At 46.0% G+C, this 19,376-nt stretch overlaps 1 protein-coding gene across 1 annotated transcript in view; it reads left to right on the plus strand.

The window, feature by feature from the left end:
- The window catches only part of CRYL1 (crystallin lambda 1), a 155,669-nt gene that overhangs the window by 122,844 nt on the left and 13,449 nt on the right, over positions 1 to 19,376 (plus strand). The window contains exons 4-5 of the mRNA XM_036910155.2: positions 5,133 to 5,294; positions 10,806 to 11,000. Coding sequence (XP_036766050.1) covers positions 5,133 to 5,294; positions 10,806 to 11,000 — 357 coding nt within the window. The remainder of the gene's footprint in view (positions 1 to 5,132; positions 5,295 to 10,805; positions 11,001 to 19,376) is intronic.

The raw sequence follows: 19,376 nt of genomic DNA on the forward strand, positions 1-19,376 counted from the left end.
ATTGCAGTATTCCCAGAATCTCTCATCTTGCTTTAGTGCCTCTCCGTATCAGTAGGTGTTTCCAAGGGGTGGAGAGTTTTCAGCTCTGCTGCCACAGCTGGGTCAAGATGGATGTGGGACAACTGCCTACAAGCAATAGATGGGTTTCTTAAACTTTATTTCTCCCTTTGACTGATTTCGGTTTCAAAGGTATTTTGCCCTGGGATTCTACCCCCGAGTTACACCGTCATTCATTTTTTTCCTATCAAGAAAGGGAAAAAGGAGTATTTAAACTTAACCCCACCTTTTAACTATCTGATACTGCCTGAGATGAATAAACTTCTTTTTCAGTACCATTAATAGTTGTGATATTTTGAAAGTCATGTTGTGCTTTTCTTGTTCCTAGAATATTTTTTTTTGTCAAAATTTGAGTACACCTATCATCTTGGTTGTGCATGAGAAAATAATGTGTGTTGCATCTCCTCCTCACCCCAAAACAAAACACAAATAATAGTTATTTTTGAAAATACTTTCAGTTTAATTAAGGAAGATCAAGCTAATTATGTTCAGTAGTGATAGAATTTTTTTAACACTTCACTTGTTGTGGCTTTCCCTAGAAAGGACCCCTGAGAATCTGCTTTGAGTTGAGAATGCTCAGGAGCATATTCTCACCTGGTCGCGTTGCTGTGGCTCAGACAGCGAGGCTGCTTTGCACTAGGCTCTCAGTTGTCTCATTGTTTGACATTCTTCCCTGCCTTTCCTCCCAGCCCTTTAAGGGCAAAGAGAATGACTGTAGCCTCTCTTAGCTTTGTAATCAATCGCAGAAGTGATGGAGGTCCTGATTAATAGTGTTTCAAACTCCCTTTCTCAGACAAGGGATATTGGCTCCTGAATGAATAGCACGGAAATGATCTCAAGACTCGACATGGACAGAGGCATTCAAATCCTGGCTCCCAAAATTGAGCACAGTTGGGTTATATTAAAAACAATAACACAACAACAAAACTTCAAATGTGCCATTAAAAACCCTTACATAATTGTGGCAGGTTTGGGTTTCCTCTGGTTCAAGTTTTCTTGCCTCTTTGATAATCAAACAATCTGAAGAAAGGCATAGAATTTCAGGGGAGAATCTGCATGACAGGCTCACAATAAGGCTATTCACTGGGACTCTTTTATTAGTTTAAACAGTATCTGCATCATTCTTAGTCTCTGGCTTTACTACAAGGCTCCATTTAAACTTAACCCAACTTGCAGACTTAACTGATCCAGGAATTACTCAATAAAACCAGCCAGCTACTGTAGCTTTTTCCCCTTCTGATAAAGGGATTGAATACAATGGCCTTTACAGTTCTTAAATAACTCTACTTTTTTCTCTGTCTTTGAAATGTGGCACTTATATGACCCTTTGTTCTTAATAAAATTTCACATAGTTTGATTATGTTTCTTAAAAGCATAAACAAACACAATATTGACTCCCTACGCTTAAAGGAACTTTTAAAATCTTGTAGATGACATAGATATGGAATTCATGTCATAATGTGAACACAGCTGATTTCAATACATTAGAAATTATTAACTACTAGATATTATTAAATCAAGCTTAAAAATATTTTCTTGATTTTTGAGGGGCAATTCTGATATAATTACTAGTAGTTTGTCAGCACTGCACTTCTACCTTTGCACATTTCTGGTAATCTGCTAGTGTTAATACTGTTTGTACTGCCACAGTGCTAATATACTAATCAGAGGATATTTGGTTGGTCCCTGAGTAGCGGGAGGAGGTGGAGAGGAAGGAGCCCTGACACTGGAGGGGCCAGAGCCTTGAGGATATATTTCGTAGCACCCCACAGTGGGACTATTAATGACCCACACTTTGGATCCGTACCTCAGAATAGTGGGTCTCAAATGTAAGCAGGAACAAAAATCACCAGAATGTTTGATAAAAATGCAGATGCTGGACCCCATCCCCAGGACAGATTCAGTAGGTCTGGGATGGGGCGGGGGTGGTTCCTGAGAATTTGCAAGCACCCAGATGATTCTGTACTGAAAATAATTATCCTGAGTTCACCAGGGAATGTTGGGAGTTCCTGATGTCTCCCCTTGCAGGGGCCTGTCCCCTCCAGGTAGCTGGGACCCTTCTTGGGCAGGCATAACCCTGGCGTGATTTCCCAGAGGTATTGGTGGCACGAGGGGAAGGACGCCTCTGCTGTTCCCATTGTTGGGGCAGAATCCTCCTCCCGTCCCACTTCCGTCCACAGCAGGGCAGCATCCGTCGTGTGTGTCGCATTCCTGGAGACGTGCCCCACCACCAGCCGGCTCGGGATGTGCGAGAACGTCGCCACACTCCCACCCCAGCTTTGCCTGTGCTTAGAGTTTCAGAGCGGGTGTTATCTGCAGTATTTAATCCAAATTTGCCTCTCTACCCTCTTCTTTTACCCCTATTAAAGTAATTCTAGACTTTTAGAAACAAAGGTCTTTTTCAAAAGGTTTTCCAATTAGAAATGGTTTCTCAAGAAGCCTTTGGGGAATTGTGGATGTAGCATGTTTGTTCATTTCATGAAGATAAGATATTTCCTTGAAGATAAGTTGATCTGATGGTCAGAACAGATAGGGAAAATAAGTGGTGAAGATGACTATTGATGTTTAAAGCACTTTGCCTGAGGTGCTATTGCGTGTTCTCTTTATAGAATCCAGACCCCTATAGTTGGCAAACTTTTTTATTGTAAGATTTTTCAGCTGGCAGACTTTTAAAAATTGAAGTATAATTGACATACAATATCCTGTTGGTTTCAGGTGTACATCATAGTGATTCAATGCTTTTAGACATTACAAAATGATCCCTATAAGTCTAGTTACCTTCTGTCACCATACAAAGTTATTATTGACTATATTGTGTATGCTATACTTTTCATCCCCATAACTTATTTATTTTATAACTGGATGTTTATACCTCTTAATCCCCTTCACTTATTTCTCTCATCTCCCAACCTCTCCCCAGTCTAGAAACTAACAGTTTGTTTCCTGTGTCTATGAGTCTGTTTGTGTTTTTCTGTTTTGTTTTTTTAGATTCCACATAGAACTGAAATCATACAATATTGGTCTCTCTGTGTCTGACTTATTTCACTTAGCAGAATACCCTCTAGTTCTATCAATGTTGTCACAGATGGCCAAGATTTCATTCTTTTTATAGCTAAATAATATTCCATTGTGTATATGTACCACTTCTTTATCCATTCATCTATTGATGAACACTAAGGTTGCTTCCATATCTTGGTTATTGTAAATAATGCTGCAATAAACATAGGGGTGCATATATTTCCTTGAGTTGGTGTTTTCATTTTCTTTGGATAGATATGCAGAAGTGAAATTGCTGGATCATATGGTAATTCTATTTTTAGTTTTTTTGAGGAATCTCCATACTGCTTTTCACTGTGACTGCATCAATCTACATTCCCACCAACAGAGCACAAGTGTTGCCTTTTTGCCACATCCTCGCCAACACTTGTCATTTTTAATCTTTTTGATAATTGACTATCTTAATCTTACAGAAGCAAAGTGGTATCTCGTTTTGATTTGCATTACCCTGATGATGAATGATGATGAGCATATTTTCATGTGTCTATTAGACATCTGTATATCTTCTTTGGAAAAATATTCAAGTCCTCTGCCCATTTTTTAATTGGGTTGTTTTGATATTAAATTAAGTTCTTTATATATTTTGGATGTATGATTTGCAAATATCTTCTCCTATTCAGTAGGTTGCCTTTTCATTTTGTTGAAAGTTTCCCTTGATGGACAAAAGCTTTTTAGTTTGATGTAGCCCCACTTGTTAATTTTTGCTTTTGTTGCCCTTGCCTGAGAAGACTGGTCCAAAATAATTGCTAAGTCTGATGTCAAAGAGTTTACTGCATGTTTTCTTCTAGGAGTTTTATGGTTTTGGGTTTTACATTCAAGTCTTTAATCTGTTTTGAATGTATTTTTGTATGTAATATGTGATAGTGGCCCAGTTTCATCCCTTTGCATGTAGCTGTCCAGTTTTCCCTCATTTCTCCTATATCTTGCCTCCTTTGTCATATATTAATTGACCATATATGTGTGGATTTATTTCTGGGCTCTCTATTCCATTGATTTATGTGTCTTTTTTTCATGCCAGTGTCATATTGTTTTGACTATGATAACTTTGTAGTATATTTTGATATCAGGGAGTGTGATACTTCAAGCTTTGTTCTTCTTTCTTAAGATTGTTTTGGCTGTTCAGGGTCTTTTGTGGTTCCACACAAATTTTAGGATTATTTGTTCTAGTTCTGTGAAAAATTCCATGGATATTTTGATAGGGAGCACATTGAATCTGTAGATTGCTTCAGGTAGTATGGCCATTTTAACAACATTAATTCTTCCAATCCATGAGCATGGGATAGCTTTCCTTTTACTTGTGTTTTCTTCAGTTTTTTTCATCAGTGTCTTACAGTTTTCAGAGTACAGGTCTTTTACCCCCTTGGTTAAATTTACTCCTAGGTATTTTATTCTTTTGGTGCAGTTGTAAGTGGAATTATTTTCTTAATTTCTCCTCCTAGTAGTTTGTTATTAATATATAGATATTCAACCAATTTCTGAATGTTAATTTTGCATCCTGCAACCTTGATGAATTAATTTTTCTAATAGCTTTTTGGTGGAGTGTTTAGGATTTTCTATATATAGTATCGTGTCAACATACTGACAGTTTTACTTCTTTCTTCCTTTCCAATTTGAGTGCTTCTTCCTTTCTTTTTCTTGTCTAATTGCTGTGGCTAGGACTTTCAATACTATGTTGAATAACAGTGGTGAGAATCTACATTCTTGTCTTTTATTCCTGATCTTTAAAAAGTTTTTAGCTTTTTTGAGTATGATGTTAGCAGTAGGGACAGACATTTTTATTATGAGAATTTTCATACCCACACAAATGCAAAATATACAACTCCCATATATGTACCACCCAGTTTCCAGAGTTATCAAGATTTATCTCTTTTTTTTTTTGGCAGCTTTTTTTTTTTTTTAATTTTGCTGATGATTTTCTAATTGTTTCACTTTTGGAATGAATCAAACATGAAGTGCTTTGCTTGAGGCCTGACTGAGTGCAGTGATCATGAGTAGTAATTTGAATATGTCCTTTTCAGGAATGTGTTCCAGAAAACCTAGAACTGAAGAAGAAGATTTTTGCTCAGTTAGATCAAATCATCGATGATAAAGTTGTCTTAAGCAGCTCCAGCTCTTGTCTCCTACCTTCCAAGTTGTTTGCTGGTCTGGCGCATGTAAAGCAATGCATTGTGGCCCATCCTGTGAGTATGTTAAACTTTGAGAATTAATTGTATCCTATTCTGGTTTTCAGGAGCAACACTTTTTTTTATTAATTCACTAGTATTTTTTAACTGCTTTACTGAGATACTATGATTCACATACCACACAATTCAAGCTGCACAAGTCAATGGTTTTAGTGTATTTAGAGAGTGGTGCATTTTTAGAAAGACTTTTATCCAAAAATTCCCTGGATTGTATCTGCATATGCAGTGCATAATGGAATAGAATGAACAATACCTGCAGACTTTCACCCTCAAGTAGCACTGTCTAGTTGAGGAGAGAGACTTACTGAACAGATAATTCTACCATGGAAAAAGTGTTATACTAAAAAATGTACCCATTGAGTAGGATTTTTGTAGCTGTGTCACTTGTACTGTGTAGTTTACTGAATACAATCCGTAGTAGGACTCATTTTGCTGAAATGCAGATTCTGGGTCCCACTCCTGAGATTTTGGATGGGTAAGCCTGATTTAAACCCCTCCTTTTTCTTGTTGTTCCCTTCCACCTATGTGCTATAATTACTGAGCAAACTTATCCACTAGGAGTAATTGATGAGGAGTATTGGACAGTGAGCTCCATGTTGGCAGGCAAGCCCTCATTAAACCTTTCTGACATTAATGTGTTAACTCCCCTTCCCTCAAAGGGGAATCAGTTCGAGGATCACTCCGTGCACATCTGAAGACTGTGAGCTCAGCGTGACCTTGGAGAACCAGGACAGACTGTTAGGACAGAAAGACTCACTTTGTTACAAAGCCATAGTGAATCTGACTGCACATGATGATGACCACCCCCCACCTACCAGGCCATCCGAGGTTAAGGCGGGAGAAGAACACTGAGAAGTGGGCACCAGACTGGCTGGATCCAGCTGGACTGACGGGGAGGAGAGTGAGGCTGGGCAAGAGTATAAGGCAAGACCCTGGCCAGGAACTGACAGGGCTGTGCAGGATTGAGAGGAGACCAGCTCGGCTTAGGGGCGCGCACACTTGGGGAGAAGGAAAGAACCTTGGAAGGCTTGGAGGCAGTTGGGTTGTGGAGAATCATAGGAGTTACTCCAAAGAACTGGGGCCAGTTGTGCAGAGCAGCGCTGAGCGGCGATGGGAATGCTTCCTTTGGAGCGTGATCTGAACATCTTTCTACACTGAATGTAGAGAGGGGCCAGCTCCTGTACAGAACCTGGGGCAGCACGCCTACACGTGAGTGACCGGGGCCTAGGTGAGGCTAGGGGCCGTAGGATTGAGGGCAGAGAAAGTCTGCTTTCTGAGCAAAAGTAGTTTAGAGTGGGGAGGTTTGCTGAGGGAGGGAAAGAGAAAGGGTGAGGTATGGTGCCTGCCAGATTTTACATGCCGAGAAGAGGGACATCCTGGGTCTGTCAGTGTGTGGTTCTGCATGTCCAGGTGTCTTCAGACTGATGGATAATGGAAAGTGTGAAGAATGGTTATAAAACGAGACTTGGACCCACAGCACATAGAAGACACCAGTAACATTTAGTTACCACTCATATACAGGTGAAATTAGCACCAAGAGGGACCTTAACAGAAGCATCCAAACAGCGAGCCCCACCAAGTATGTCATGTCCTTGCTTCTGTGACATTCCCATACCTGTAAAGAGGGCTCCCAGGAGCTGTGAACCACTCCCTGAGCTGTTACCTGATTGCTTCCATGGCAGGTGTGAGCCTCTTGCTTGGAAGCTTCCAATTTCTAACCAGTGCTTTTACATCAAAATTAGTTTTTTAAAAAACAACCAAATCAAATTATTCAGAAAATATCTCCTAAGTCCTTTGCCAAGACTTTTCCTATATCTCTTCAACTTGAACTTCATGATGGGCAAGACCACCCTTATTCACATTCCTCTCTGCCACACGTGGCACAGTGCCTCTGACCACGGAGCTGTAGAACAGTGGCACTTCTCCCCTCATACCACTACAGTGATGCTCACTTTTATTTATCCAATAAAGACAAACAGCATAGTCAAAGTAAGTCCTACCTTATTTTAAAAACTAATCTCTCATTACTTTTATAAATTATTTTAAACCAAAACTGACATTAAAGCAAATCAAAGCATTCAAGTGGACTGTCTTTGGAATTTGATCCCTTCTTTCTTCTTTGCTCCTGCGGCTGCCTTGTGGTCATTCCACTGGCCCCTAGGAGAGCAGCGAACAAAACATCTAGAACAAGTCAGCCTGAGCTGGATGGGCAGTGCCTAAATAACGCAGAGCTGTTTGTAATCTTTGAGGAGCGACAGGCCAGAGAGCAGAGGTTCCGCGTGTCGGCTCACATACCCACACGCCATCAGCATCAGGCTTGGTCACCCGTGGTTCTTTGCCTGGACAGGAAATGGGATAAAGGAAAGGGAAGCCTGTTCATGCCTCTGAAAGTGGATATTCAGCTATTGCAAAAGATTGCTGTCTCCACCCCTCCATGGAAGAGCCACCAGCCAACAGGTTTCGACATCACACACATTCTCTTGGGCACCTTTTCCAGTTTTCAGGTCATCTCAGCAGTGGTGGCTAGTGGAATCCCTCCTAGGTGGGCATGTTCTCTCAGTCCAGGTGGTTCACATGGGATTTTGGAGTGGGCTTCACAGACTAAAACGAGAAAAGGTGACAGGTCTGGAGGAGTGTTAACATGGCTGGCTATTCCCTGTGTCTCTGACACTCTTTCTCCCCACTGGTTTTATGCTGCCTCTCCTTGTCTGTCCCGGCTCCCTGTAGAGGTGTAGACAGGCTCAGGCCATTGGGTGGTTGGGAGGTGTTTGCTCATGATGGTCTGGAAGTTGAGTTGGGTTAGAGTCTCTCTTGTTAATTAGAATCTATGTAGCAATCAATCAGAACAGCAGTTTTCCACTGATGGCTTCAGCCACACTTTACAAAAGCTTTTCCCCTTTTCTTCCTTGTTTCTGTTGAGAATGGGGTGGTCTGATGGAGCTGATAGGCCTCGTTCTCCCACCGGGCATGCCTGGTGCCGCTCCTGCCTCTTACAGATGCTCTGTAGATGAGGCTGCCCTGGAAGGATTCACGTCTGCTCATCACGGGATTACAGTCTCGAGTGGAAGCAGTTCCAAATGCACAGCTCTAACCCCGGTTACTAGTCAGCCATGGACTGTGATGAAGTCCAGGACTGAAGTCCGGCCCTGCCTGCGCAAGGGGCCTGCAGGGCCCCGTCCGAGCACTCTGCCTGTGCCTGAGCCTCTTCTGACTCACTCCCCACCCGGCCCTGAAACCACCTGCCCTCATGTTGATGGTAATCTGAATGTTGCATTTACGGGTTTGCCATTCATCGAGCGTGTGTGTCTGCATGTCCCTCGCACGCCGCACAGCACTGCCTGATTCAGATTACAGACTCCCGTGGCCTGGAGGGGCTGCTTTTTCCTCTCTCTTGAGGGCAAGTCAGGAAGATGGGGGGTGAGGGGGGGCGGGGAGGGGCACACTAAGCCAGAGTGCACACTGCTGGGCTGACGGAAGGACTTTCATAAATTATGGCAAATACCAAGGGGTTAAATCCTCTCAACCAGTTGTAAACAAGAAGCCCCTTCTTTTTCCACCCATGTTGTCCAGAGGAAGAACAACTGCCCCGAGCTGGAGCACAGCAGCCCAGCCCCAGCGGGTGGGTGAGTGAGCTGCACATCACTGCCACTGTCCTCCGGGAGAAGGCGCAGCCTGCCTTTCCTCTCTGAGTTCAACTTCGTTTAACCTGCTGCCTAGGAAATGACTAAGCCCGTGTGCTGGATTCGCTATGCTCTCGCCAAGATCACATGCTTCCCAGGCCCTGTTCCACTTCAGGCTGGCTATTCACGGAGGCGGATGCAGAGAGGCCCCTGCTGTGCCGCCCTGTCGGCCTGAGCTCTCACAGGGCCCCCAGGCCATGCAGTCCTCCCCTGTGCCTCCGGCAAAGCGCAGTCCTGCTCTCCCGCAGAGCCCGGCCAGCTGGTGGAGCCTTTCAGGAAGGTGCCTCCTTTTCTTGTGTGTGTGTTTTCCCATTTCTTGAGGACATGTTTCTCAATCTTCCTCATAGGCTCCGACAGCTGAAGGCCAGTCCTGTATCCCTGTCAGACAGAAGGGCATTTCAGGAGCACAGCCATTCTTTGCCTTTGTAGCAGTCACTTGCTCTGGTTATCTTTTCTGTCTCTTCCTCTCCTCTCATCTCTCTGCTGTGTTGCATGGGTGCTACAACAAGGGAGCAAAACAAAATCCACCACTAAGCCAGAGTGCACACTGCTGGGCTGACGGGTGGTCCGGTGAGGTCAGAATATGAGTACCGTATCACAGCTGCTCTCAAGAGGAATTACAGGGAGAAAAAAACACACATGATAATGACGAAGGAGCATACACATCTTCCTCTGGCTCCAAAAGGTCTTTACCGCCATAACCCAGGGCCTGCCACTGGGCACAGCAGGAGACATACAACAAATTACTCAGAGGGAGAATTCCACTTTTGCGATGGTAGACTGGATTATTTTGGACAAACCCTCCTGTTAAATTTATCCGAGGTAGATAGGCTTCCAGTTCTTTTAATACTGGTCTTTAAAAAGACCAGAGGCTAAACATTTTTATGAGAAGTCAATGAGTCTAGGTAGGAGACCAGTGGTTCAGGTGAGGCATTGATTTATAACTTACTGATTTGAAAACAGATGCCCTTCTGTCTTGTTTTCTACTTCTAGGAGGGCTGCGGGAGTGCAGACAGGGCAGGCCAGGAGCAGAAGGAACCTCAGGGGCTGTGTGTGGACAAGCGCCTCTCCTAGTCAGTGTTCTTGGAGGAACAAATTTTTCTTCCCTTTTCCTGTAGAAATCATTTCAAAATGTATGCTTCTCGTAGTTATTTAGTAAATACAAGTCTCTGCCAATATTCACCCGTACTTGGAAGGAAGCAAAAGCACCATTTGGGGAATAGCCGGCTGTAGTGCATTTGGTTAGGGGTGAGGTGAGTCAGGTTCCACCAAGCAGCATCTTCTTTGGCCATATGATAAATCTCTTTGGGAATGTTCAAGAATGGCCTTTCAAGATAAACCAAGAAAACGCAAACCAAGAGTTTAAATGTGGTGCTTGGTGGACATTTCCATCAGGCCCACTCACCCCAGACCCTTTCTGCCCCAGACGGTATGAGAATGTCGCGGTTGTGGATACTAGGTGAGATCTGATCGGGGAGCAGATGTGAGAGGCTCAACACGGAGAAATTAAGGAAATACCAAGTTTCAGGAAGATGCTGCCAATCATTTTTAACACTGACACGGTGGAACGGCAGAATCTGTATGATGGCGGAGGCGGAGGAGGCTGGGGTAGGCGGTAGCCTGCGAAGTCTTGTCTTTAAGCAAAACATGCAATTCTGTGCTCACGTTCTTTGTTTTTCTCTGCTTTGTCATTACTTCATTTCTCGAGTTTCTTGTCCTTGGATGCAGCATGTGAAGGAGCCTTTCCAAAGGTAAAGCTGCTCTGTCTGGCCATTCCAGAGTGACCGCCGACTCCAGGGCTGTCCTGACCATCCCCCCCCTCTCTAAGGTGAATCCGCCATATTTCGTCCCATTGGTCGAGCTGGTCCCACACCCGGAGACGGCCCCCACGACGGTGGCCAGAACCCATGCACTGATGCAGAAGATCGGACAGTCCCCAGTCAGAGTCCTGAAGGAAGTGGACGGCTTTGCCCTGAATCGCCTCCAGTACGCGGTCATCAGTGAGGCCTGGAGGCTGGTGGAGGTGCGTGGGGCAGGCTGAGTGGGGCGTGGGGGTGGGAAGCCGGTGGTGCTCGGTCCTGCTCTTCTGGAGGTGGAGGGCAGGCCTTCCTCCCAGGTTCAGTCAACAAAGGCCATGAAGAAACATAACATAGCAACTTGTATGGCTCAGGGATTCCTGTGACAGTCATTTGATATGTGGGTTTGACAACCGACCTCTCCCGTTCTTCCCCTTCCAAGTCATTACCACATAATTATCTTGGGTGATATGCTTCATTTTCACAGTCTCAGATTTTCTACCCACTGTTATAATTTTGGGGGAGGAAAAAAAATAATATTTTGAGTAAACTTGTATCCTCTAAAGGAACTCAGTTTATTTTAAAAAACACTTGAGGAAGAAACAATGGATAACCCTTAAATGAATATGCTTGTCTTACATATTAATAGGGAATTATTTTTGTTGGCATGGTTAACCTCATGCATTTCACTAAAAGGCTTGATACGTGACTTAAAAAACCACTCACTGTGTGCATTCCCACCAACATTTGTATGAGGAACCTGGTGCCTAGTGGAACCTCAGAGCAGCCCTGGGACTTGGAGTGGAGAGTTGGGGTTTGGGGCTCAGACAGTCCAGTTTGGGTCCCCCTGGCTTTCTGGCCTCCCCCAGCATCTGCGTTAAACCACACTCTGCCCACAGTCATGCTATGGGAACACAGGATGGTGAGTGAGGTCTGTCCAGTGCATGAGCCGAGGAGGTGGGAGCCTGGGCTGAGTCGTCTGCTCCTGGAAGGGATCCACAGTTCCTTGTCTTGACTCTGGTGGGTGCCTGCTGATCCCAGTCTGAGACAAGAACAAGGAAGTGGCCTGTGGCATTGTATTTTCCCTTCCCAGTGCATGATGTATGTGACCCTCCTGCTCCCAGAACTGGTGACTGGCCGCTTCCCTATTAGGTACATCATCTTGTCTGACTGCCATTTGCACACAACAGCTGCAGTTTTGTGTCCCCACCATCTGAATCCACTTAGCACTCCTTTACCTTCAAGATATAGTGCTGGAATCACCACTGTTAAGTTTGCAGTTTTAATTTCTTGATAACTGTAGAATGTTATTTAATGTCTATCACTGACAGAGTATTTTAAAAGAAACACTGAACTTTTATAAAAGCACCCCTTGAAGATCTACTTACAGTATTTCCACTTGTCTAGAGTAGAGGAGCAATTTAATAGACCACAAGAAAAATTCAGTATTATGGGATGTCTTAAGGCAATTTTTACTTTGATTTATAAGGTATCTTACTGTCCTGAAGAAATAAAGAAAAGTCCCGAGTTAAGTCTTGCTTTCTCCAATCTGAAAGATGTGCACCAACTCAAGGAGAAACATGGAGATTCTGGTGCATGAACACTGGGTGGGAGACACACACAAAGAATCGTTTAGGCCACAAAGCGGGACTGACTGCAGTTTGGAAGCTCTGCTCTGGGAAGAGCCGCGAGGAGTCCAGAGCCTTCCTTCACTGGTTGGAATAGGAGGATGGCAGGGGGGGTCTTGGAACTGGCTGCTCTGGGAGGTCTTGTTGCCTCGTTTTGCTCACCCTTTTGGTTGTCCTGATCCAGGGGCTAGTGGCAAACAGTGTTTGGCAGGACTGTTCTCAGTCTTGGTTTTCAGGGATGGCACACCTGAGAAAGCAAACTTGCCTGTCGGTGTCTCTGCACTGGCTGCCATGGGGCACATGTGCCTGGAGCCCCCTCAAGGAGCTGAATGTACAGACCAGCACAATACAGTGTGGCTTTGACAAAACGAGAAGAGGCCACAGAAACTAGAAGGTGATGAACATGTGAAGAGAACCCGGAGGATCACCTTTAGGGGAAGTCTAGAGGGTAATTCACTGTAAGAAATAAAGGCGCTCTCCAGGCAGCGAGAACTGAGCAGGTCTGGAAGCTGCGGGCCTCTCCCTCCAGGTTGGGGCGAGGGTGGGATGGGCCCAGCGCTGCAGGTGCCCCCAGGCCCTGTTGAGGATACAGCGAGGCCAGGTGTTTCAGCCACAGGCGCTGGGCTTGCAGAGAGAGAGGAGGGAGGGAGGGTGGGTGGCCAGCACTGTGCCCTCCTCACCTGCACTGCTCAGAGGCAGCTCCTTTGTGGGCCGACCGAACAGGGGAGGCCACTGGACGCGCACCTGCTCCCTGCTCCTGGCTGTGTCCCCAGGTAGAGAAGCCACTGCTGTGGGCTTCTGCTTCCTTAGGCTCTAGGGCTCAGTGTTGGCCAGAGCCGTGCTGGTCCAGGATGGTCCATCCAGGTTGTCCTGCACCTCCTGTCCCCACATGCCCAGCACACAGGCATTGGACCCCAGCACAGATGCATGGCACACTGTTCTTCTGCCCCCATCTTTACCCAGGAAGAGCAGATCAGCGTTTCTGTTCATTAGGCGAGTTGGCTTAAGGATTCTTGACTTTACTACATGAATTTCCTGAAGGAAATCCTAGGCGGCCTATGGTCTGTGTCCACTTGAGATATGGAGAGTCGGGAGAGGTTGAAACACCTCTGGAGCCCCACCTTTGTGCAAACCTGCATGCATGTGCCCAGCCACAGCAGTGCTGGGGTGAAATGACACCCCTTTGACTCACAATTTCAGAGCCAGTTGAACTTGAATTTAAATTTTGCAGTGTTCCAAGTTCACTGGAAAAGATTTAAGGGCAACTTAAATTTGAAAAGTTGCTGAATCAGGGAAGTTTTACAGTAAAAACAAGATTTTCATATATTTTAATTTCAGAAGGTCCAAAGATCCTGTAGAGTTTCTCTCTCCAAGCCATTCTCTCTTTGGAGTGGGTTTCGTGGGTGGAGGAAGCACCCAAGGCTCAGCCTTGATGGAGTGAACATGATGGGTTGAGATGAGCTGGAGTTGCCCTACTCGGGACTCACCAGGGGTCCGTCTGGCTCATTACTTTCTAGATTCACAAAGCAAGTTGAAATTTGGCAGAGCCTTTTTGTTTGATCCAAAGTAGAGTTGTTTGCTTTCAGGGTGGGAAAGGTACGAGGCAACTTGGTTCCAGAGCCTTTGAGGTCTTGTGTAGACATGGGCTTGCTTGTCTGTCCTGGCTTCCCTGGTGCTGGGTCAGTGGATGGATAAAGGGGTACTGTTGCCTGTAGTCCATGTGTAAACAGCTCTGCTCAGATCTAATCCAAGCATGCATTTTCACGGTCCTGTCCCCACGTTGGGGTATGAACTGGAGTGGCACAGGCAGACAGCCTGGCCAGAATAATGGCTTACGTTTCCACCCAACCATGGCAGTGTCTTGATTCAGATGTCGAAGGAGCAGCAGGAAACTGCTTTGCCACTTGCTAACTTTGTTGGTATGGTAGATTACATTGATTGATTTCCCCAGATTGAACCAGCCTTCCATACCTGGAGTAAATCCTACTTGGTTCTGGTGTATAATTCTTTCTACTCACTGATGGATTCGATTTACTTATGGTATTTTTTGCATCTAAGTTCAGAAGAGATAATGGTCTATAGTTTTCTTTCCCTCTCTCTTCTCTTTCTCTTCCTTTCACCTTTTGAATCCAAGGTAATACTACATAGATACCAAGGTAATAGCACATAAAACGAGTTAGGAAGTTTTCCCTCTTCTGTTTTCTGAAAGAAAGCATATAGTTTTTAATTCTTCTTTAAATATTTGGTAGAATTTGCCAATGAAAGCATCTGTACCTGGATACTTGTTTTTTTTCAGGAGGCTTTTAATTACAAATTCAGCCTCTTTGATGGTTTTAAGAACATTCTGGTTGTCTATTTCATCTTGACTGAGTCATGGTGGTTTGTGTTTTTTGAGAAATTGATCTGTGCCTTCTGAGTTGTTGAATATGTGAATATAATGCTGGTGGTACGTGTCAGTGATTCTTTAGTGGCTGCAGGGTCTGTAGTGATGGCCCTGTTCCATTCCTGGTGTAAGTGACATGTGTCTGCTCTCTTTATCTTTGTCAGTCTTGCTAGAGCTTTATCAACTTCACTGATTTTTTTTTTTTTTTTTGAAGAAACAACTTTTTGTTTCACTAATTTTCATTGTGGTTTTCCTGTTTTCAATTTCCCTCACCAGCAGTGCAGGGCATATTTTATATCTGCAGCCAAGCATGAAAGAGAAATTCTAAGACAGGTAGAGCAGGGAGTAGTAGGGGAGGCTCCTGTGCAGGCCTGTCCCTGGTGGGGGCTTGGGGATAGGGAGCCAAGCCACAGGCTTCATTTCTAGAAAGAGAAAGTGCTGGGTATCAGGTGCACCTGTCTTCACTGCATCCTAGACCATGACATGCTGTCTTGTCATTGCCCACAAATTTATCTGCAAGGGCAAGGACTGTCTAGGGGCAAGACGGGCACCCAGGTATCTGAGGGAGCGAGGTTGCAGGGTCCTACAGTATTGGCTCATAAATGCTCACTCCAATTTTTTTTTCTTACAATTTGGCATCAGAATTGGGATGGGGCAGCCCTTGTAGGCTTGGAAATGCCAGCTGTACAAGTCTGGCAGCAGTTGCATAGCCCATGATTAGGTCACTGGGCGACGGGATCCTGTTGGCCAGGAAATGTGATTTTAAGTCAATATTCTTAAGCTAATGAGCACAATAAGGGAAGTTGTGTTGTCATGATAAACTCTCGCCCAGACAATAGCTGAGCTTGTACTGCCCATAAATTCTTGCCCCATTGAGGTAAGGTAGGTGGAGGTGAGCAGGAGTGAATCATGGAGCGATCAGCAGACTCCCAGCCTGCTGGGATGTGTTGGTGGTAATGAGCTTTGGGAGTTGCTTACCTCCGGTTTTATTCATCCTTCTGAGCAGTGTAATTGCTAAGCTGGATTTCTGATCCTTGGGCCCTGAGTTGCAGAAATTCAGTTCCCAGTTTCTTGTCAGGGAGAGTGTGGTCTGTGGAATCTGAACAGGACCCTTTGAGGTTCCAAAACTTTGTTGTTGAGCTTTACTTCAGATATGAATGCCAGCTGTTAGGAGGAATCATTTCAGTTAATAAAGTGTATCTCAAGAGATCATGTAGAAAAGTTAACAGATGAAGAAGCATTCAAGGGTTTCTGTTGAGTGTAATTTATGAGAACATAACACAGGAATTAGGAGCTTAGCACAGTGAGCCACTGAGTCACCTGCTCACTGGTAACTTCAGTTTGTTTAGTATTTCAGTGTACAAAGTACTTTCCCTTACATTTCTCATGATTTGTAGGTATTTTCATATCATCTGATCTTAAAACCACGAGAGGCATATTGTTATTTGTGCCCTTACAGATTGAGACAGAACCCCAAAAAGTTAAGTGGCTTGATCCACATTCCAGTCTGGAAGGGATTCAGCTGGTGCCTCAGCATCTGCACTGTAAGAGGAGACAGCAGACCTGTTCCTTGTGGGGATGCGATGAGGACCGGACAGGGTCATATGTGTAAAGGGCATAGGACACGTCCAGCATGCAGTAACGGTTTAGTGACTGTTACGGGTGATGGTGGTGGTGATTCTGAATCCCTGAATCCAGCGTCCTCTTTTGTTTGCTGCATCTCTCACCAGTCATTCAGCTCTGACCTGAAGTGCTCACATCCTGGCCACACAAGTGAGGCCTGAGCACCTGGAGCACAGCCCGGGCACCCCTGGGGGCTGGCTAGACCTTCACCACCCACCCAGACCCGCAGAGCCACTCTGCACTCCACAAGCTCCCCGAGAGACATGCAGGCACGTGGAAGCTGGGGAGTTCCCAGCTCACTCCAGACTGGCTCTTGAGTCTTGATGTTTTCTGTTCTAAGAAAAACTTTTTAAAAAGTATTTTAACATCATAATTTTATTGGCAGCATTTTTCTTCCTTAATGGAACATTGACTACTAATTTACTTTCAAATGATAGAGTCTTAATTTCAATGAGATGTATTCTACCACTTTTTTTTTTGTCTTTTCTCTTTCCACATTTTTCTGTCTCTTGTTTCTGACTGTCTTTGTCTCTGACTCAGGCGCACAGCAGGTAAACAAGCAGCTCTAACCAGCTTCTTAGTGGGAAGACTCTCACGTGGTCACTTTATGGCCATGACTTCCAGCCCTAGCTGTTAAGACACTGCATACCTCTGGTTATCCCAAAAAAGATGTGAAAATTGATTTTTTAAAATTTTAATTTACTTTAATTAAAACAACAAACACATCAGAACAAACAAATGCTAGGTTGTAATTGCCAGAGGATGTGAGTCGTTATTCCCAATCAAAGCCAGCCTTCCACGCCTCCCAGCAGTCTGGTTTGGGGGTCGTTGCCCAGACTGCATCTTCCTGCCAAGGTGGCCACACTCTGCACCCTTAGCCATCCTTATCTAGCCTTCTGATTTCCAGGCCAGGGATGCCAACTGTGGCCAGATTTTGCTCTCATGCGTCACAGGCCTGTGTGAACAAGGCCGGACCCTCCAGGGTGACGCCGGTAACGAGCAGAGTCCTTGTGCTGAGAGTCCGTGCCTGTCTTGTGCTCGCCGCAGTGCTCCTCGGCTGGCGTGGCTGCCCGGGTGGCCACGTGCCCTGCCCCGCGTGGACTGCCTCGTGTTGGTTGGCTTCCTTCTCAGAACTGGACATGTAGGAAGTGAGCTTCCTGGGGATTAATGCGAACTGGGAGAGCCGGACCCAGGCTAGTACTGGGGAGAAGTATGAAAGGGAAGAAGGAATCTGACTGCTGCCTGCTTCCCAGGGATCCCAGCCGACGAGAGGAAAGTGGGAGGGGTGGCTACGGCTGTAAACTCATAATTTTAGTTCATTTCCACCCTCGTACCCCCTCCCGTTCTGTAAAGGAGCCCACTGTGCATTCTGAAAAAAAAAAGCATGTTCAAAGCTGTTGTTCACAGGCAGTTAGAAGGTGGGTGGTTTTAGAAGCTTTTCTTCAGAGGGACGATGTTGAAAACGCTCTGGGCTGCTTCAGGCTGTGGCTGACCTGGACTGTGTCCAGGAGGAAAAGCTGAGGCCTCAGCAAAATACTACTGTGCAGCCAGTGGCAATGTGTGTGTGTCCGTGGCAAGAAGAGTTGTGGAAGACGACGGGCCTGGATGTGAAGGGAAGGCGGCCGGTAAAGACACAGGCTCCTGCCCCCACCCCACCCCCTCAGCTTCTACATTCTATGTATTTTAAAATTTAAACTTAAAAGTTTAGGGTTTATTTAAATTAAAGTATAGGACATCTGAGTGAATCTTCCCATGGTGAGAATGGGCCACAGCAGTCCTGCCTGCTGAGCTCAGGGCCTCTGAGCCTCCCGCTGCCCCTGAGGTGATGCCCCTCTGTACAGGCGTCCCTCCTGGCTCAGGCCTGCCCGCAGGGACCAGTTCTCCCTGATGGTGGGAAGGCTGTTGCCGCACCTCTGCTCTGCGCCCTGCCTGCTTGGAGGTCTGTCTGTGCTCATTGCTCCAGGGTCAGGCCCAGCGCCCAGGGTGGCTCCTGACTCCAGGGAGCCCACCTGCTCTGCCTCTCTCTTTCCTTTCTGACAGCCCAAAATTCACCCAGCAAAAGTTCTCCAAAGATGGTTTTCTGCCAGTCCTGCATTAGTTATTCTACCTCCTGAAAGTGTGGCATGGACCCCGGTATTGGTAAGGCTGACAAATGTCTCCCGCCCTCTGGCACCTGCAGCATGCCCCCCTTTCTGCCCTTTCCACCCCTGGGGCCAGCCTGCTGGGGCAGCAGGTGCTTCTCAGGGACCCCACAGTGCTCCCTGGGCCCCAGTGCCTACCCAGAGGCCACTGGACTGGAAGGACACACATTTCCTTAGCTCCATCCCCTGCTCCATGCCTCGGCTCAGCCAGCAAACCAGTGGACTGCAGGGCCTTTAAAGATGTGTCACCTCCTTCATCAGGACCGTCCTCCAGGTTAATCAAGACTTGCTTTCTTATGGGCTCTAAATTCAGGGTGCTTCCTATCAGTAGCCCTCTGCTCACAGGCACCAGGAGGGCCATGCTTTTCACCTGCAGGACAGCGCCAGGGGACATGGGGCACCCAGCAGTGTCAGTAGTCCAGACTGTATCTGTACCTGAGAGCACAGTATAGGACATCTGAGTGCGCCTAGCCAATGTGCCACCTGCTGGGAGGGCGTCGGATTGAGGAGAGGCCCTTTCCAGGTTGTGTGCGGCCGGCTAGCTAGGAAGACTGGATTGGGGTTTGACAAGGGATGTCACAATGCATGTGACAGGCTCCTGGGATGCCAGAGTGGCCCTCCAAGAAGGCTACTGCAGTGTGCAGAAGCATGTCTGCAGATGCACATGCTCCACTGCTCATGACAGCCATGCTTGGGGCCCACCTGCCGGCAGGCTTCTGACCACAAAGAGCTCACCCCAGAAGGCCTGCTCTCCAGGGCAGGCCAGGGGAACGGAGCTTCTGCAGACACTGGGACCTCTCCTCTCTGAAACTCTTTGCTGGCTGGGAA

Source organism: Manis pentadactyla, chromosome 2 (genome assembly GCF_030020395.1).
Source record: "Manis pentadactyla isolate mManPen7 chromosome 2, mManPen7.hap1, whole genome shotgun sequence".
Taxonomy (NCBI): Eukaryota; Metazoa; Chordata; class Mammalia; order Pholidota; family Manidae; genus Manis; species Manis pentadactyla.